We start from the raw sequence: 22,163 nt of genomic DNA on the forward strand, positions 1-22,163 counted from the left end.
GGTAAAGGGTCTGTCTACAATGCGGGAGACGCGGGTTTGACCCCTGGGTCAGAAAGATCCCCTGGAGAAGGAAATGGCAATTCACTCCAGGCCTACTGCCTGGAAAATCCCATGGACAGAGGAGCCTAGTATGCTGCAGTCCATGGGGTCGCAAAGAGTCGGACACGACTGAGCGACTTCACTTTCTTTCACTTTCACTAGCCCTTATCTGGAGAAGGCAATGGCACCCCACTCCAGTACTCTTGCCTAGAAAATCCCATGGAAGGAGGAGCCTGGTAGGCTGCAGTCCATGAGGTCGCTACGAGTGGGACATGACTAAGTGACTTCACTTTCACTTTTCACTTTCATGCATTGGAGAAGGAAATGGCAACCCACTCCAGTGTTCTTGCCTGGAGAATCCCAGGGACAGGGGAGCCTGGTGGGCTGCCGTCTATGGGGTCACACAGGGTCGGACACGACTGAAGCGACTTAGCAGCAGCAGCAGCCCTTATCTGGTAAAAAGCCGGTACATTCCTCTCTACCAGTTGTGACAACCAAAACTGTCTCCAGTCAAAATGATGGAGAATGGAGTATTCAAGAACCAGTATACTAACGCATATATATGGAATTTAGAAAGATGGAAACAATAACCCTGTGTACGAGACAGCAAAAGAGACACCGATGTATAGATCAGTCTTATGGACTCTGTGGGAGAGGGAGAGGGTGGGGAGATTTGGGAAAATAGCATTGAAACATGTATAATATCATGTATGAAACGAGTCGCCAGTCCAGGTTCGATGCACGGTACCGGATGCTTGGGGCTGGTGCACTGGAACAACCCAGAGGGAGGGGAGGGGAGGGAGAAGGGTGGAGGGTTCAGGATGGGGAACGCGGGTATACCTGTGGAGGATTCATTTCGATATTTGGCAAAACTAATACAATATTGTAAAGTTTAAAAATAAAATAAAATTAAAAAAAAAAATAATAATACTGCAAAGGAAAAAAAAAATGAACTGGAAAAGTATGTGATTTTCTCTACTCTAGAGAGTCCCCTTGAGATGGGAGAAGGGCAAAATTTCCTGAGCCAAGCCGCTAATGATAATACTCCTAAAAACAACAATCAGCAACACAAAATTCTAATAACTTTATGTGATCTAGTAAAGATGGCTGCAAATTCTTGATTAGGCCTCCAAATGAGAGAGAAAGAAATTCCCTACCTTAAATTCAAACAACCTAGGTGACTTCTCTCACCTAAAGAATGAAGCTCAAGTCATGATCTTGAACTGATGAGGTCACAAAAAGCCTGGTACCTTGTGCTCAGAAGTCCAACAACACTAAGACTGCCATGCTGGGAAGGCCACAAGCGTTTCAGGCACGCAGGTTAGGAGTCCCAGCTGAGCCCGGACTTCCAGCCTCCTCAGCCAGAGCAACAGGCGAATGGTTCTGCAGTCCAGACCACGTGCTAGCTAAGACTATCTGATGACCTTTGTTGATGCCTCATGTAAGAGAAGACTTACCAAGACCTGTTCAAATTCCTCATCTTCTAAATTTAATAAAATAGCTGTCATTTTAAACCACTAAGGTTTCAGGTACTTTGTTTTCACATAATTTGTTATATTTTTCATGCATATACTTGCCTTCTTTTTTTCCCCCATGAGACATTTGCCTCCCCAACTTTATTTAGTGATTTATGGCTGCGCTGGGCTTCACTATGGGGCGTGGGCTTTTTCTAGTTGTGGCAAGTATTCTCTAGCTGCAGCGTACAAGCTGCTCACTGTGGCGTCTTCTCTTGTTGCAGAGCTCGGGCTCTAGGTGCATGGGCTTCAGGAGTCGTGGTGTGCGGGCCTGCCTGCCCCACAGCATGTGGGATCTTTCTGGACCAGGGATTGAACCCATGTCCCCTGCACTGGCAGGCAGACTCTCCATCACTGGAGTATCAGTAAAGTTCTACTTTTCCATTAAAGATTTTCACATGTTTTAAAGAAAAATCTTTAAAATTTATCATTATTAACTCAGATGAGGCCATCCAATTTCTATCAAGATGATAAACAATCATGTGCTACCGGTCTCATCCTCCAAAATAAAGCCCTGAGGGAAAAAAAAAAGCAGTCAGTCTGGATTCCAGGACCAGCATAACAAAAAGTACAAAATCTGATGGGGATAAATTTCCATTGATTGTGCTGAGTAGACACTGGAGACCTCTAGTCAGGAGCAAAGGGTGGCAGGAGTCAAAAGGCAAGATTTTTTGTTTTTGTTTTTTTTAGTTTTTAAAAAACTAAAAAGCTTTTTTCAGTCTGCCTTTATCTTTCCCTTGATTGCCCCTTACCAGAAATGAGCAGAACAGCTCGTATCTTTGTCAGCAGGATGAAATCAGGACAGCACAGAACGCCTACGAGGGGAGAGTTCATGAACACTGGTATGAACGGACTACCCTGAGGTCATTCACTCGTCTCAGTCCTTCTCCTCTCAGAAAACACTATAGAATGGCGGTGAATTACGATACAAGGAAACCACCTCTTAAAACCTCTAAGAGTTTAAAAAACAAACCCTGATCAGAAGCGGCCTAACGCAGTAGTAGCCAACAGAAAAGCCTAACAGCAATTCAATGCCAGGTGGCTGTTTGACCCGAGATCAAGTCCCTCCTCTCTTAAACTCACTCAGACCAACACAAACGAAGGTCTGGCTGTTGGCCATTCCCTAATCCATATTATTAGACTAAGTGGATAATATTCCTTCCCAAAGAATTATTAGCTTACTAGCTAAAATAAGTATTTGGAGCAAGCCATAAAACGGTTATAAAAGACACATAATACACCAAACAACCCAACCACTAATGCAGAATTAGTGGATTAGATGCTCCAGGAATGAAGAGACCGAGGGGGGATATTGAGTAGTATGAACTCAGAAGAATCTAGGGAAACGAATCAAGTGGAGGGACCTCCCTAATGGTCCAGTGGCTAAGACTCCACATGTCCGATACAGGGGGCCCAGCTTTGATCCCTGGTTGAGAAAGTAGATCCCTAGAGCCACAACTAAACATTCTGCATGCCACGATAGAAGATCCTGAGTGCCATAACTAGGAACCGGAGTAGCCAAGTTAAAATAAGTTTTTTTTTTTTTTTAAAGATAATCTTAGAAAAAAGAATCAAAGGGAAATACTGAGTATGAAAAGAAGACATCAAGATAATAGGAGTTTCAGAAGGAAGGGAAAAAACAAAGTTTCAAAAAAACAACAAACATGTTAAGAAACAATGAGAATAAATTTCCCAGAATTAAAGACAGAAGTGAAGATTTAAGCATGTCAAGAGCCAAACATGTAAGAAAAAAGCTCATTCCTACAAATATTGAGTGTGAAAGTGCAAATGTTTAGTTGCTCAGTCATGCCTGACTCTGAGACCCCACGGACTGTAGCCCGCCAGGCTCCTCTGTCCCAGTGTTCCCAGACAAGAACACTGGAGTGGGCTGTCATACCCTTCTCCGGGGGTTCTTCCCAATCCAAGGATCAAACCCAGATCTCCTGCACTGCAGGAGGATTTTTTACCGTCTGAGCCATCAGGAATATTAAGAATACTGTGTGAGTTGATAGTACTTTTAAAAGTTTACATGTAATGCAGAAATATCACTTTTGGAAATCCAGAAGTAATCTCGAGTAATTCAGGAAAAAAAACAACCCTATATGCCAAAAAAATGTTTCATTGCAATACTCACTACAGTAAGAGGGAAACTCCCAGATACAACCTAAATTACCTAACAACCAGGCAATAATTCATGGTTTAAGGATATATTTACAGCCATCGTCATAGTGTTGAAAAGAGGGTATGTTTAACAAATTTTACTATTTGAGCGGGATCTAAAAAATCCAAACAACATGAGAAGTTTACATTAAAACTACTATGAGCATTTAATTTTCTAATTATTAAAACTTAAAAGTTTGCTTTTAAAAATCTGGTAAGTTTGGTAGCTTGTGTTTTGATAATGTCTAGACTTCATCAAGAAACAGCCAGTAACAATTATATTTCAGATAGAATTTACAGAAACATTAGCTTCTGGAAGTATTTATGGTATCTTTATACTAAAGGAGAGTATAATATAGCTACTTTTTATTGCACAGGAGTAGCTTATGGCAGCTTTTGGACTTTATAACTAATAAAATACTGTATGGAAAATTTCAACATCTATCCTGCCAAAGAAAGTACTTGGTCTTATTTCTACTAAGTGCTTTATAGTTTTATCATTTTCATTAGCTCGGCTCCACACGAGACTACTGCCTGCCTTGGATTTCTGGAAGGCTGCCCCAATTCTTCTCTCCCAGGCCTTGTTGCCAGGGTTGCAGCTGCACAACCAATTCTTATTAAAATGTAAGTCTTTGAAATGCAGGTCTATGGAAAGGGACATAAAGGATTTCATTATCTTTTCTCAAAACTCACAGCGAGGATTACACCCCCACCCTTTCCAAGCCATTCCACTACTTAGCAGCCTTCTCCATCAACTCACACACCAAATGTAACAAATGCAGCAGCTGTTTTAAATAACTCAAATAACTCATAAAGGAGTAGAACTGCATAATAAAGAACTTAATGTCTAGCAAAAAATACTTTGAAATGACTTCAAATACATATGATGTATAATAATTATTTCAAAGTGACTTCCAGTGAGTATGATGTCATTATATAGCTGGATACTCACACAATGTGAGTAATAACACTTCTAAACACTACTACTAAATAATTCTAAAGGACAAACATTTGCAAGACAATACACACTTATGTGATGATAATTTCAGAAACTTCAAATTAAGAAAAAAACTGCAAGTAATTTACTCAAATTGTAAAATATCTTATTAGCTCTTAATTTTGTTGTAGAACTACTCATGCCTCTAAAATTTTCTTGTAAAAGAAGAAAAAACCTGAAGAACAATTTACACTATTTTTCCTTTTCTTACTAGAATAGAATCTCATGTACTTTTGTGCTCTGGATAAAATCCCCTGCTTAAACACTGCTTAACTGTACTTTTAAAAGACAATTTATGACTAAATTCATCTTATGAGAAAAGTTAACACAAGACTGTCAAGATCATGAAGGTAAAACTAGTTTCAGTGAAAAGTATTAAAGTGGTTAGATAGTCTGTTGCAAAGTAAAATTGAGCTTTCTTTTAAAATTAAAATGTAACATTTTTAATACTGATACACCACTGGGATTCTTATAACATGCAGAACCTTCAAATTTTAACTGTATTAGAGAAAAGAAGTAAAGTTAGCAAAATTCATTGGGGTTAATTAATATAGCTAGTCTGTTCCCTGGGTGTTTCATTCCTGGTTAAACAGAAGAAAAAAATAGGGAAGACAGACAGAGGGAGGCAGAGACCTTTGAGGATCTCATTATACAACACAGATCTGAAGTTACAGCAATAAATCACACTGGAAGAAAAGAAAAAAAGTTCTAAAAAGTGACCACATGTTGCATATTTGATGACTGAACTGAAATTAAGTAAATGTACCAGAAGAAGTACATTATATAATGATTTTAAACTTGTTAAAAATACTGCCTGAGATCAATTCATGTCCATTTTCATGGCTACTATCAAAAAAATTAAACAGTATCAGCGTTGAGGATGCGAAAAAACTGGAAGGAACCCTTGTGCACTGTTTGTTAGTAAAATGGGACTGCAAGGAGACCCAACCAGTCCATTCTGAAGGAGATCAGCCCTGGGATTTCTTTGGAAGGAATGATGCTAAAGCTGAAACTCCAGTACTTTGGTCACCTCATGTGAAGAGTTGGCTCATTGGAAAAGATTCTGATGCTGGGAGGGATTGGGGGCAAGAGGAGAAGGGGACGACAGAGGATGAGATGGCTGGATGGCATCACTGACTCGATGGACATGAGTCTAGTGAACTCCAGGAGTTGGTGATGGACAGGGAGGCCTGGCGTGCTGCGATTCATGGGGTCGCAGAGAGTCGGACATGACTGAGTGACTGGACTGAACTGAAAGTAGTGCAGCTCCTATGGTAAACAATATGGAGGTTCCTCAAAAATGTAGAAATAACTCTACTGTATGACGCAGCACTCCCACGTCCGGCCATGTACTCAGAAGAACTGAGGGCAGGATCGGGAAGAGTATCTGTACACCCATGTTGTTAGCAGCGCGACTCACGTAAGACAAGCGGCAGCATCAAGGCCAATGTCTTTGAGCCAATGAACAAATAAACAAAATGCGATATATACACAAAGTATTACCATGATACATACATACAGTGGAGTCTTAAAAAGGAGGAAATCCTATCACACGGATGGACGAGGCTTGAGGATATTACGCTAGGTGAAATAAACCAGTCATAAAAAGACAGATGCCATATGATTCCACTTACATGACGTGTAAAATAGTCAGAGTTGTTTTGTTTTCTTTTCGGCCATACTGCGTGCATGGCTTGTAGGATCTTAGCTCTCTGACCAGGGACTGAACCCAGGCCCAAGCTAAAATAGTCAAATTCACAGAAAACGGAGCAGAATGGTAGTTACCATGGGCTGGCAAGAGGAGGAAAAAGGGAGTTGTTTAATGGTTACAGAGTTTCAGCTTTGCAAGATGAAACAGTTACGGAGATGTGTTTCTCAACAATGTGACTATACTTGGCACTACTCAACTACACACTTAAAACTAAGATGGTAAATTCTATGTTACATGTTTTTTACCACAATAAAAAACATTTTTAAAGTAATTGGAGGTCTCACCCTTACAGATTTTCATGAGTTAGTAAAGATGAAAAACGGAATGAACTTTTTTTTTAAACTAAGTACCTCATATTAATCTGGAGTTTTGCTTGTTTTGGTCAGGTATGTAGGTAATATATCATCATGGTGTAAAAAAAGGAAACAAAAGTAAATCATGAAAACTAAATTTTCTTCTCATCATTATCCCTAGCCACAAAATTCTCTTCCCAAGACACAGCTGCCAATATTAGCTTCTGCTATAAGCCCTTCACAGAAATTCTAATGATATATAAGAATATAAATTTTTTCCTTTAAAAAATATTTTCATGAGACCAAATACATTATTTGTCACCTTGCTTTGTCATTCAACTCTGTATCTTGGAAATCAGGCAGTTTCAGAAACTTAAAAAAAAACTGCCTCTCTCACTTTTGAAAGGCTGTATTTTATCTTACAGGTGTAACCCACTTTCAACAGGTGGGAAGTTGTGTTGTTCCTAATTTTTTACAACTACAATCATGCTGCAAGAAATTATCTTGTAAATTCACAAATGTGGGATATGAGACAGTGGGATTTATCGCTAGGATAAATTCAAGGAGTGAAACTGAAGAATCAAAGGGTCTGTTTATATATTTTAATTTGGGAGAGGCATTTTAAGTTTTGACAGATATTTTCCAAATCTTCTAAGAAAATGTATGTACACTCCCACTAACAACGCATCAGAGGGACTTCCCCAGTGGTCCAGTGGTTAAGAATCTGCCTTCCAATTCAAGGGACATGGGTTCAATCCCTGGAACTAATAGGCCCACATGCCACAGACTCGACGCAGCCAAAAATAAATACATTAAAAAACAAAAAAAAACAACACACTGGAACATCTGTATTACCAATCCTAAAAGGCTCCCCTAACTCCAGCATTTTAAAGGGAAAAAAACTATCTTTCTACCCTGAAGTGGAGAACTAAAAAAACACACCAGTGTATCAGGTAAATATACTGAGTTCAATAAAATTAAAATCTACAATGTTGAGTAAGACTATAAGGCTTGATCTGCAGCCTAAGAAAAGCACTCATCCTAATAATCGCCAGCTAAGTCTTGGTTAGGCCTCTGCCAGTCTCACATTTCTTTCTTCAGAAATCTACTCTTATTCTATAGTTTTTGACCCAAATAGCTTTATTTATATCAGCATCATAGTTATGATTTGTAATCAAACTGATTTAACCAGCCTAAGACAGTAACTGTTTCCATTTTGGTGGACAAATCTCTTAACTCTGGGCAAGTACAGAAATCAATCAGTATTAATAGTCATGTGCTATTAAATACATCCATACGAACATTATTATTATACTTTATGCTCTATCTACTAAGATATTTGAAAGACAAGAAAATTTGATATGCTAAATTTCCAAGTTTAATTTATTAAACTTTTCAGAATTACAAATTTTAAAACGATTTGTTTGCTCTACTGACAAATCTGCCTTGTTAACTCCTTGAAGTATCTGAGGGAATCAGAGAAAAGTCAGAAGGTCTAAAGATGTTAAATAATTAGGTATGAAAGCACTGCAATATTTAAGAAGCAATACTTAGTCTTTCTTATTGGGCATTAAAACCCAATGACAATATATACAGCACTGAACTTTTTAGTGAGTTTTACAGATCAACTTTTTGTTTTTTTAAGGCAACCATCTTTAAAGAGAACTACAGAAATAGAGAACCACGGGAATATGATCTTGGACAGGAAATGTCTATCTCTACCTTAAGATTAACACATTTCATTTAGTATCATTCCCTACAAGCATTTTTTAGCAAACATGTGCACTAAAAGCATTCACAAATATTAACAAATAGTAGTAATAAATGAAAATGGTATCCTGCATGACTACTCTTCAAAAAAGAAATGGATGTCTTCCATCCATAAAGCACAGACGAGTGTATTTTCTCATGCTGCCAGAAAATACTCCTTAATCAAAACCAAAGGAGGGCTGCTTTTTTGATTTCCTCATGGAAATCACGGCCTTTACAGTAAGGACATAGGGCAAGAGCTACAATAAAACCCAGCTGCTGTCAGTTCAGTTGCTCAGTAGTGTCCGACTCTTTGCAACCCCACGAACCACAGCACGCCAGGCCTCCCTGTCCAGCACCAACTCCCAGAGTCCACCCAAACCCATGTCCATTGTGTTGGTGATGCCATCCAACCATCTCATCCTCTGTCGTCCCCTTCTCCTCCCGCCTTCAATCTTTCCCAGCATCAGGGTCTTTTCCAATGAGTCAGCTCTCTGCATCAGGTGGCCAAAGTACTGGAGTTTCAGCTTCAGCATCAATCCCTCCAATGAACACCCAGGACTGATCTCCCTTAGGATGGACTGGCTGGATCTCCTTGCAGTCCAAGGGACTGTCAAGAGTCTTCTCCAACACCACACTTCAAAAGCATCAATTCTTCGGCACTCAGCTTTCTTTACAGTTCAACTCTCACATCCATACATGACCACTGGAAAAACCATAGCCTGGACTAGATGGACCTTTGTTCGCACAGTAATGTCTCTGCTTTTTAATTGCTATCTAGGTTGGTCATAACTTTCCTTCCAAGGAGTAAACATCTTTTAATATCATGGCTACAATCATGATCTGCAATGATTTTGGAGCCCAGAAAAATAAAGTCAGCCACTGTTTCCCCATCTATTTCCCATGAAGTGATGGGGCCAGATGCCATGATCTTAGTTTTCTGAATGTTGAGCTTTAAAGCTCAACTTTTTCACTCTCCTCTCACTTTCATCAAGGGGCTCTTTAGTTCTTCTTCACTTCCTGTCATAAGGGTGGTGTCATCTGCATATGTGAAGTTACTCATATTTCTCCTGGCAATCTTGATTCCAGCTTGTGCTTCTTCCAGCCCAGCGTTTCTCATGATGTACTCTGCATATAGGTTAAATAAGCAGGGTGACAATATACAGCCTTGACGAACTCCTTTTCCTATTTGGAACCAGTCTGTTGTTCCATGTCCAGGTCTAACTGTTGCTTCCTGACCTGCATATAGGTTTCTCAAGAGGCAGATCAGGTGGTCTGGTATTCCATCTCTTTCAGAATTTTCCACAGTTTATTGTGATCCACATAGTCAAAGGCTTTGGCATAGTCAATAAAGCAGAAATAGATGTTTTTCTGGAATTCTCTTCCTTTTTCCATGATCCAGCGGATGTTGGCAATTTGATCTCTGGTTCCTCTGCCTTTTCTAAAACTAGCTTAAACATCTGGAAGTTCATGGTTCACGTGTTGCTGAAGCCTGGCTTGGAGAATTTTGAGCATTACTTTACTAGCGCATGAGATGAGTGCAATTGTGCGCTAGTTTGAGCATTCTTTGGCATTGCCTTTCTTTGGGACTGGAATGAAAACAGACCTTTTCCAGTCCTGTGGCCACTGCTGAGTTCTCCAAATTTGCTGACATATTGAGCGCAGCACTTTCACAGCATCATCTTTTAGGATTTGAAATAGCTCAACTGGAATTCCATCACCTCCACTATCTTTGTTCGTAGTGATGCTTCCTAAGGCCCACCTGACTTCACATTCCAGGATGTCGGGCTCTAGGTGAGTATGAGTGATCACACCTTCGTGATTATCTGGGTCGTGAAGATCTTTTTTGTGCAGTTCTTCGGTGTATTCTTGCCACCTCTTCTTAATATCTTCTGCTTCTGTTAGGTCCATACCACTTCTGTCCTTTATTGAACCCATATTTGCATGAAATGTTCCCTTGGTATCTCTAATTTCTTGAAGAGATCTCTAGTCTTTCCCATTCTATTGGTTTCCTCTGTTTCTTTGCACTGATTGCTAAAGAAGGCTTTCTTATCTCTCCTTGCTATTCTTTGGAACTCTGCATTCAAATGGGTATATCTTTCCTTTTCTCCTTTGCTTTTCCCTTCTCTTCTTTTCTCAGCTATTTGTAAGGCCTCCTCAGATAGCCATTTTGCTTTTTTGCATTTCTTTTCCTTGGGGATGGTCTTGATCCCTGTCTCCTGTACAATGTCACGAACCTCCGTCCATACTTCTTCAGGTCCTGTGTCTATCAGATCGAGTCCCTTAAAACTATTTCTCACTTTCACTGTATAGTCATAAGGGATTTGATTTAGGTCATACCTGAATGGTCTAGTGGTTTTCCCCACTTTCTTCAATTTAAGTGTGAATTTGGCAATAAGGAGTTCATGATCTGAGCCACAGTCCGCTCCCAGTCTTGTTTTTGCTGACTGTATAAAGCTTCTCCATCTCTGGCTGCAAAGGATATAATCAATCTGATTTTGGTGTTGACCATCTGGTGATGGCCATGTGTAGTCTTCTCTCGTGGTGTGGCTTATTACATATATGCACGTTAGTTGCTAAGTGGTCCAACATTAGGGCTACCAAGTCCACTTACCTCAGCATGGCACTGCCGCTCGGATGGCAGTGATTTCTGGGTACTTACACCTGGACCATTAACCAAAAAACTAGAGATTTAGTATCAATTTCCATTTCCCTAAACTAGTTAATCAGACTTTCAACAATATTTTCTAGCTATAAATAAGGACGGATATATTGGCTCCCATTGCCAAAATTGAAGAGCTCATATCATTAATCTATGCCCTCATAATCACCCAAGCTCCTTCCTGATTGATATTTACAAGTTATAGGAGAAACTTGGAGCCATTCAGAGGCATTGTTTAAATGAATATTCTATTGAAACTTTGCAGCTTTATCATTTTCTATAATGTACACATTTCTTCATTCTTTCACATTTGGTGAGCAAAATATTCCTCGTGTGTGTGTGTGTGTGTAATTCCTAAAACCACCTGACAGTTTCAAGTAGGCTAGTACCCTATAGCAAGGTGCTATCAAGTCAGAATGAAAATTATAGGATGAGAAATCAGTCACATGAACAAAAAAATCAGAAAACCACAATTTAATATTAAACATGTATTTTCTGGATTTTTTTCCCTCGGTAAAATTAACATAACATTTCCCTATCACTAACGAAAACATGCTATCATGATGCCTCACTAATTAGATAATCATAAAAATTAACTTATTCAACATATATTCGTTGAGCTCCTATTATATGCTAGGCTCACATATTTAAAAAACAATATGTAAATATAAGTCAGCAAATTATAAAGTATAGTAAACATATTTTTAAATGCATACTAATAAATTTACCAAAGATATAAGTTTAAAGACTACCAGAGATTAAAATGGAAACACAGGGTAAGCAGATAGAAATAACTGAACTTTTAATTTTGAGCAATTATGACATGGCAACAATTAACACTTTGAAATATGGCCCTTACAGATGTTAAAACAGAATTTTTAAAAATTCTTAATAAAATGGAAGTAAATTGATCTCTTTAACATTTCATTTATAAAGAAAACCAAAAGGCTGGCTTCATGCTCAGTGGTGAACACTGTAGACGTTCCAATTAATGTAATGTTTTGTGAAACATCAGAGGCATTAGATTAATGAACAAGACAAGATGCTCATTGTAATCACAATGTTCTATGAGTTCCAGCCAATGCAGCTGGTAAGCAAACCACGAAAGATATAAAATCTGGAAAGGATAAAGCAAATTATGTTTCGTTACAAATAAGGATTGCACTCTCAGAAATTCTAAGTGAATTTAATTAATGGATGAAATTTATCAAAAAGTAGTAATCTTCCTAATGTTAGCAACACATAAATTTAAGCTGTAATAACACACTAAAGAGGCAGTAGAGCTGTGGTTAAGGACACAGACCTCAGAGTTAAGCAGATATGAGTTGAAATCTCAACTCTACTACTTCCTAGCTGAAGTCACCTAATGCCTTCAATTTTCTTGAGTGTTAAAATGAATGTAATTTATCAAACAGTTAAGGTAATGCTGAAAAGTACACCAAGCCTGTCATTTAATGAAAGACATTATTATTTGTATTATCAATAATAGAAAGCTACGTGTCCCTTCCATAAACAAAAGAAGTATTACATTAAACATACACGAACCTTTCTGAAATCGAAAAAAGCACAAAATTTCAAACTATATCTGGCCCCAAGATTTGGAATAAAGGATTGTCCTGTAAGATTCTCATGTCTTCTTACGAAAAAAACCAATAACAACATACTACCTTTTAAAAAAGTCAACCAAAACCCTGGTTCTGCACAACTGTTTTACAGTTCCAGAGGAGTCAAGGGTTCAGCAGGCGTCTCCCCCAAAGGGCTAAATCAGTATGGATGATGGCTACTCCTTTTCCTCTAGGACCAAACCACAGTTAGGAACCTACTCATCAGGAGGGTTGTTCCGATACTGTCAGCCTCTTTCTGTCACATTAAGCTCCACCAGCAATGGTACAGATTACATATTTGTTTACCACCTTAACTCTTGTACTTAACACCTGAAAAAAATCAAAAAAAGGACTGCACTATCTGCCACCTTGCACACCTGTATCAGAGACTTGCCTAATTCACAATTCAAGTCTTAGCAAGTCCTTTGAGTTATCATTATATGATATAGAAAAGGTTATAATAAAGATGTATATGCGTTGTTGTATATGTTCCAATACTTTGGCTACCTGATGCAAAGAACTGACTCACTGGAAAAGACCCTGATGCTGGGAAAGACTGAAGGCAGGAGAAGCAGGGGACAACAGAGGATGAGATGGTTGGATGGCATCACCGACTCCATGGACATGAGTTTGAGCAAGCGCCAGGAGTTGATGATGGTCAGGGAAGCCTGGCATGTTGCAGTCAACAGGGTCACAAAGAGTCCAAACTGAACTGAACTGAACTGATGCTATGACGCTTTGGGACTTATTGGCTCATGTAACTGAATGAAGTCTAGGAATACCATCTGGAAAGGGAAATGGCCACCCTCTCCAGTACTCTTGCCTGGAAAATTCCATGGACTGAGGAGCCTCGTAGGCTACAGTCCACGGGGTCACAAAGAGCCAGACATGACTGAGCAACTTCACTTATACCATCTTTAGGGAAGAACTGCTTCAGCATCTCAACAAAGGTGATCAGGGTGTGTTTCTGCTCTATCTCCTCCTTCCCTGTTGGCTTCTTACTCAACTGACTTTCCTTTTATGGTTGGAAGATAGTTGCCGGGCTGAAATTCAGCAGGAAAAAAAGTATCTTGATCCCAGTATTTCTAGCAAATGCCGAAGATCATTCTGATTGATTTAGATCATATGTCTGCCATGACTGCCAGAGGTTAGAACACGTTTCATTCCTACATGAAATAAAGTACCTTGGTGATCTGAACTTATTCTGCTGAATAATGACATTGCTGAATTAAAAATAATGGTTCAAGCACATTATTCAACTTTCCCTATCTTCTTAAAAAGTTATTATCCCCCATTTAATCACAGAACAACAATAAAAAAGTAAATTCTTCCCTGAATATAAATCATTTTGAAGGATTCAGAATGTATTAGCAGATTACAACAAAGGTTTATGATATTCCTTAACAAAGCTGAAAACAAAACTAGATTTTCAGGAAGAAAACAAGTTTCTTATTTCACTTTTTCAAGATTATAATAGCAGAATCTAAAGAAAACAACTACATGGATATCTTGAGTTAGAGGAGGAGGAAAGCTGGTTTTAACAAGTTTTAAAATAGAATCATCTTGGGGCTTCCCTGGGTCCAGTGGTTAAAACTCCACTTCAACTGCAGGAGGCACACATTTGTTCCCTGGTTGGGGAACTGAGATCCTGCCTGCCACCAGAAGCAGCCAGAAAATTTAAAAATATAATAAATTTAAAATAGAATCAGCTAAATACTCCATCCTGTGACTCAAGGCTCCTCAAAGACACTAGATCATCATCAACCCTCCTTCCTCAATCTCTGTACACAAAACCAGGTCCTAAGAACAGAACAGAGATGCACACGTCAGGAAGTCTTTTTGTCAATGTGCATTGCAAAGCCAAACACAAATTATTCCTCATTTATGACGTTGTTACTATTTCTCATTCCTATAATTAGCAGAGAAAACAGAATGTAAACGATTTCATCTATACTGACAGAGAAGATAGCAAAACCTATGGGATTAAAAGCCAATTTTCAAACATACAAGAGAGCAGCTGATTTTCATGGCAAAGTTGAATAAAAACAAACAGCAAATTGAGTAGAACTAACTACCTGAAAATGTGTTACACACAAGTCATCTTAAATCAGAAGCCAAACTTCACTAGAGAAAAGCAGTGTGGTTAAAGAAACGTGCATAAAAAGAACATAATGATTTAAATCTATGAACTGATGTTCCAAATTCTCTACTGTTCAAATAATTTAGCTCAGTTAAATGTACAATGATGACTTTTTTAAGAAGACATAAATGTGTCACACACATCAGGGACATAAACACAGTCCTTGACATCACAAAGCTTATAATGTGCTACGAAGGCAATACACACAAACATTACTAGACAGTTCAGAACATAATGAAGTATAAATGCCAGTGGGTAAAAAGAAAGAGGGGAGTCAATGAACTGGGATGATTTCCACAGCAAGTAACAGAAAATCTAAGAGCAAAATTGCTTAAACAGTAAGACAGTGTACTGTGTCACATAATAAATGAATCTACCGTGAAGACTAGTGAATGTGAAGGAACAGTGAATGTGGCCCAGTTCTGCTGCTGCTGCTGCTAAGTCGCTTCAGTCGTGTCCAACTCTGCGTGACCCCATGGACTGCAGCCTACCAGGCTTCTCCATCCATGGGATTCTCCAGGCAAGAACACTGGAGTGGGTTGCCATTTCCTTCCCCAGGCCCAGTTCTACTTCTCTGTAATTCTCTTACCTCTGCCCTTCTTTAGGTAAGGGAATAACCCTTCAGGCTGGTAGCACAAGAGCTACAACAGTTTCAGAGGTCACATTCAAATAAAACAAGCTCTGGAGGAGGGACCACTTCTTTTCCTTTTTCTCAAAAGCAAGAAAACCTTTCCCAATAGCTTCTCTCTGACTTTCCTTTTATTTCCCATTGGCCAAAACTGGATCTCATGCCCAGTCCTTTGGAACAATCACTTCCAACGGCAATGAGACCTACATAAAGAAGATTAGACTGGATGCTGTAACTATGATGACCATCTCTTTAAAGATGGCTGAATAGATCAAGGAAGACAAGCCTTGGAAGATGGTATGATATGGACTGGTGGGAAAAAAAAATGACAGAAAATACATAGGCAAAGGAAGGGATGTGTCTAACTGAAGAAGAAAGTCGAATTGCAAACATACATTAAACACACTGTTGCTGCTGCTAAGTCGCATCAGTCGTGTCCGACTCTGTGCGACCCCATAGACGGCAGCTCACCAGGCTCTGCGGTCCCTGGGATTCTCCAGGCAAGAACACTGGAGTGGGTTGCCATTTCCTTCTCCAACGCATGAAAGTGAAAAGTGAAAGTGAAGTCGCTCAGTCGTGTCTGACTCTTCACGACCCCATGGACTGCAGCCCACTAGACTCCTCCGTCCATGGGATTCTCCAGGCAAGAGTTACTGGAGTGGGGTGCCATTGCCTTCTCCGAAAAATCGGTAAAGAATTCTCTTAAACCATGCTGGAGTCATTTTCTGTAACACAAAAATTAGCTTACTATTCGACAGTTGGTAAATGCTAAGCATGCAGGAGGAGTAGTCCTCTCTTTATGGGAAGGATTTAGATTAATCACCAGTGGGGATAGTCAGACTCACCACTCACTCCTTTCAAAAGAGCTATCTCTGGGTTGAGAACATTCCGTATTATGCATACAGATGACTGCAGACTCACTGTCAGTGTTGTTCCTTGATGGTTTCTGCTCATTTGGGTTCGAGGTTTTACTCAAAAATCCACACACTCACAGCTGGTCCTATCTGCAAATGAAAGCATGCAATTAGGAGGCAAAAAGCTGCCGAGAGCAATTCCTTCCTCCCCCACCCACCTATGATTAACTGATCCACAAGAAAACCGAATTTAAACACCAGATTCACTAAGTCAAGCAATTCCTTCCTCCCCCACCCACCTATGATTAACTGATCCACAAGAAAACCGAATTTAAACACCAGATTCACTAAGTCCAATGTTCAAACTAAGCAACTTATACTTCAAAGGGTGTAATGTAGTTATTACAGTCACCACCCTTTCCCATCATGTAAATTTATTGTAGTGTCCACAATATACCAGGTGCAACTCTTGTGTGCCGGGTGGAATCCAATACACATTTGTGTTTGGTGGCGGCACACAGGCTGGCTTACACAGGGTACTAAAAGAGAGCTGCCGACATTCATAAATTAGACGACTTCACATAAAAATCAAATTATCTGACCTCTCTTGGAGGAAAAAAGAAAAAAGGCCAGAAGATCTGGCAATACTGGGCCCACTTTCCCACCTGGTAATAATCTGCTGGAGCTGATCAGCAGCTAATCTTTCAGATGGGACATGGGTTTTGCAGTTCTCCATACATGTCATCACTCTCTTCTATCATAATCCAGCTCACAGTTATCTGTCTGGAGTCTGCTGGCATCTGAACTTGCAAACTCTGCTATGTATTTATAATAGCTCATGGGAAATATTTATTACTATCAAAGACAAATCTGTTTTTCTGCCTTGTGGATACAATACAGCACAAGAAAAACCACGTTGGCTCGGGAATCAGAGGTCGCTAGGTTTGAGATCTAATTCTGCAAGTAACTATTTATGTGACCTCAGGTCTGTTTTTAACCTAAAGTATGTATTTCTTCATTTATAGTCCTCCAGATAAACATATAAGCACTTAAAAGAGTCAACAAACAACAGGTCTAAAATCTAACATGTCCAGACTGAACTGGTAAATCCACTGCTGTCTGACAGTCTTTCTCATTTCAGTAAACTGGCCTGGAATCCTTGCAGTTTCGGTTCCAGACTCAAACCTCCAAGTCTTTATCATATACTCTCCCTCATCCTCCCAAAATAATTGAAGTGGTTGATTCTCTAGATACATAGTCTGAACAGATTCTAAGAGTCTCATAAAAACCATAAAAACAAACAGCAATTCCTCCCTCAGAATCAATTACCTTCTTCAAACTGCCTATAAATTCAACTATTTAAATAATGATAGCTTGAAATTTCTTACTCCTTGGAAGGAAAGTTATGACCAACCTAAAGAGCATATTGAAAAACAGAGACATTATTTTGCCAACAAAGGTCCATCTAGTCAAGGCTATGGTTTTTCCTGTGGTCATGTATGGATGTGAGAGTTGGACTGTGAAGTGCTGAAGAATTGATGCTTTTGAACTGTGGTGTTGGAGAAGACTCTTGAGAGTCCCTTGGACTGCAAGGAGATCCAAGCAGTCCATTCTAAAGGAGATTAGCCCTGGGATTTCTTTGGAAGGAATGATGCTAAAGCTGAAACTCCAGGACTTTGGACACCTCATGCGAAGAGTTGACTCACTGGAAAAGACTCTGATGCTGGGAGGGATTGGGGGCAGGAGGAGAAGGGGATGACAGAGGATGAGATGGCTGGATGGCATCACCAACTCAATGGACATGAGTCTGAGTGAACTCCGGGAGTTGGTGATGGACAGGGAGGCCTGGCGTGCTGGGATTCATGGGGCCTCAAAGAGTCAGACACAACTGAGCGACTGAACTGAACTTTCAAGGTCCCATATAATAAAGAATATTTAGTATTTTATAAAAAGAAAATACTGGGGATGCTACATATCAAAGTGACACATTACATTTTATAAGCTTATAGTGAAGCAAAGTCACTCAGTCGTGTCTGACTCTGCGACCCTATGGACTGTAGCCTATCAGGCTCCTCCGTCCGTGGAATTTTTCAGGCAAGAGTCCTGGAGTGGGTTGCCATTTCCTTCTCCAGAGGATCTTCCCAAACCAGGGATTGAACCCAGGTCCCCGCACTGCAGGCAGACACTACCATCTGAGCCACCAGGGAAGCTAAGCTGACAATTAACTGGGTCATTATGCTTAATTTGAATAATTAAGAAATCAGAAAGATGACTAGAACTAATGGAATGAGTTTAGCAAGGTTACGGGATACAAAATCAATACTCAAAAATCAATTCTTTTCTATAGAACATTTGTTCACTTACTCTATACCCCAGCCATTACATTCCTAGGTATTTATCTAAGAAAAATTAAAGTGTATGTCTACAAAGCAGCTTTATTTTTAAGTGCCAAAAACTAGAAACAACTCATCTTTCCACCAACAGGTGAGTAAATAAACAAAATATAAAGCCATTCAATGTAATACCACTTGCAGTAAAAAATATTATACATTCATTCACATGAATGGATCTCAAAATTATTATGCTCAGAAGCCAAGAGTATACTGTATAGAATCCATTTATATAAAATTCCAGAACCACAAGAGATAGAAAGCAGTTCAGCTGACTGCCTGGGAACAGGCAGGGTATGTGGCCAAGAGAAGAGGAAAGGGCTACAAACAGCTTTTGCTGGAGATATTTTTATTACATTGAGTGTGGTGATAGTTTCATAGAGTGTGTGTGTGTGTGTGTGTGTATGTGTGTGTACATATATATAAATTAACCAAATGGCATACTTTCAATATATGTAATTAATTTTAAGATAAAGTAATTCATCACAAGTTAGTCATTGGTAGCAAGACTGATTAATATGAAAAATAGAACCCTTTTAATGCATTAAGTTTGAAAATCATGGCCACATGTACACCTGAAACTAACACAACATTGTTAATCAACTACACTCCAATATGAAACCTTACATTTTTTTTAGAAAGACTAAAAAAGAAAGAAAAATTTATGGCCACAATCTTTTCTCTCTTCAGAAAATAACTCTTTCAAAAGTATAATATCTAATGCATGTAAATCAACTAAGTTAGAACACATCCTCACACTGAACATAAAAAAAAACTCAAAATGACTTAAAAACTTAAATATGAGACACCAAAAACTTCTAGAAGAGAAGAGAGGGAAAACATTCTCTGACATAAATCATACCAATATTCTCTTAGGTCAGTCTCCCAAGGCAATAGAAATAAAAGCAAACTAAATAAGCGGGACCTAATCAAGCTTATAAGCTTTTGCACAGCATAAACAAAACAAAAAGACAATCTACAAACTGGGAGAAAATACTTGCAAATGATGCGATCGTTGAGGGCTTAATTTCCAAAATATATAAACAGCTCATACAACTCAACAACAAAAGAAACAAACAACTCAAGAAAAGAAGGACAGGTCTAAACAGACATTTCTCCAAAGACATACAGATGGCCAACAGGCACTGGGAAAGATGCTCAACACTGCTGATCATTAGAGAAATGCAACCCAAATTACAATGAGGTATCACCTCACATCAGTCAGAATGGCCATCGTTAGAAATTCTACCTTAAAAGATGTTGGCAAGGGTGCTGAGAAGAGGGAACCTTACTACACTTTTGGTAGAAATGTAAATAAGTGCAGTCACTGTGAAAACCAGTACAGAGGTTCCTTGAAAAACTAGAAGCAGAACTACCATATGATCCAGCAATCCCATTCCTGAGTGTGTATCCAGACCCCTGTGTTCACAGCAGCACTACTCCCAGCAGCCAAGACACTGAAACAGTCTAACGTCCACTGACAGGCGAGCAGATAAAGACGACGTGGTATGTGTATACAATGGAATACTACTTAGCCACAAAAAGGAACAAGATGTCATATGCAGCAACATGGATGGACCCAGAGACCATCATACTGAGCAAAGGAAGTCACAGAAACACAAATACCAAATGATAGCACTTACATGGGGAATCTAAAATACACGTGAACATATCAAAGAAACAGACAGACTCAGTTACAGAGAACAGCCTAGTGGTTACCAAGGGGCAGGAGGGATGGGAGAGGGAAGGACTGGGAGTTCGGATCAGCAGACACCAACTATCATATATAGAATAAACAATGAGGTCCGACTGTACAGCACACGGAACTATATTCAATGTCCTGTGTAAGTCATAATGGAAAAGAATATGAAAACGTATATGTGTGTAACTGAAGCACAGAGAAATCAGCACAGCAGAAATCAGCACAACATTGTAAATCAACTACACTTCAATAAGAAAGAAAATAGATCCTGAGTCAAACTGAGTCAAACTGTCAAAGTTTGAATTCTGGCTTTGGCACTTATTAGATGTGTTGACTTCCGGCAAGTTATTCACCATGCCTCACTTTGCTAAACTGTAAAACAGGCTATAAATCAGAAGGCAATTTTGCAGTCTCAATTAGGTTAATACATGTAAAGTGCTTGAAACACGGTCTGGCACAAAGTAAGCCCTCAGGAATGTGGACATCAGAGGGGAATGGAGTTTAACACATGATACAACATTACAAGAGTAATTTTCCTAGCAAGTCACGGGACATTTTAAAATACATGTACAGATTCGCAGCAACTGCAGTATGACACAGTGTTTAATAAGAGTTTACCTGTTTTTGTTTATGGTTAGTATTAAGCCATTTCATTATTTTCAATTTTTGACTGCCATAGAGAACTGCAGCAAAATATTTTAGTTTCATGAGAAAGTTCCATCAACTATAAATGAGGACAAGGCCACTTCAGAGAATTCTTGTAAGAATGAAATAACACGTATCAAGTGTTTATACACTTGGCACACGGTAGCTCCAAACTGATACTATCTCCTTATGCTATTATTGTATACAGGCCCATACATATAATATGTATATACTGTATAGGCACATTACAACTAGAGCATTACTAATCATCCAGTCCTTATTTGCTTAGATCGTCCCAGTTTGCACAGGTTTTCACAAAGTAATTATTAAAAGCCACTCCCCTTTCTATCACAGTATGTCCCAGTTTAAGATGATAAACTACCTCAGTACGTACCAGTTTAGATGATACATTATATGATCACCCTAACATGTAACTAAAATACTTTCAACATTTTCCCTCTATCTAGATCTTCATCCTCTTAATATGCCCTTATTCCCTTTTTAGGGGCATTAGCTCTTTGGTATTCAAAGCACCATCCACTTTCCAAACACACACACACACACACTCACACACTCACACATACAATCTCTGGCTCTCATCTCTTTATATTCAGTTCAGTTGCTCAGTCGTGTCCAACTCTTTGCGACCCCATGAATTGCAGCACGCCAGGCCTCCCTGTCCCTCACCAACTCCCGGAGTTTACCCAAACTCATGTCCATCGAGTCGGTGATGCTATCCAGCCATCTCATCCTCTGTCATCCCCTTCTCCTCCTGCCCCCAATCCCTCCCAGCATCAGTCTTTTCCAATGAGTCAGTTCTTTGCATGAGGTGGCTAAAGTACTGGAGCTTCAGCTTTAGCATCATTCTTTATATTAGCCCTTTGCTATTCAAAGCACCATCCACTTTCCACACACATACACATACACACACACACTCACTCACTCAGGCTCTCATCTCCTTATCCAAGTGACTGGTGACCTCAGTGCTTCAAGTCCCGCTCCCTCTCATACACCTCAGCAAGGTCACACTTTCCAAAACCAATCTTTTTGAAATTCCTAGCTGTTCTTCTGATCT

At 39.3% G+C, this 22,163-nt stretch overlaps 1 protein-coding gene across 7 annotated transcripts in view; it reads right to left on the minus strand.

The window, feature by feature from the left end:
* Nucleotides 1–22,163, minus strand: part of CDC42SE2 (CDC42 small effector 2) — a 119,388-nt gene that overhangs the window by 70,894 nt on the left and 26,331 nt on the right. For 4 of the 7 annotated variants that reach the window (XM_061422882.1, XM_061422881.1, XM_061422876.1 and 1 more), the window contains one exon: nucleotides 16,343–16,501. The exons of 2 other annotated variants lie outside the window; for them this stretch is intronic. Coding sequence is in view for 4 of the 5 variants with exons in the window: in XM_061422876.1 (XP_061278860.1) it covers nucleotides 16,470–16,501 (32 nt within the window). In the remaining variant the exon portion in view is untranslated. The remainder of the gene's footprint in view (nucleotides 1–16,342; nucleotides 16,502–22,163) is intronic. One more of the 7 variants, XM_061422877.1, reaches the window with a different exon arrangement.

This window comes from Bos javanicus, chromosome 7 (assembly GCF_032452875.1).
Source record: "Bos javanicus breed banteng chromosome 7, ARS-OSU_banteng_1.0, whole genome shotgun sequence".
Taxonomy (NCBI): domain Eukaryota; kingdom Metazoa; phylum Chordata; class Mammalia; order Artiodactyla; family Bovidae; genus Bos; species Bos javanicus.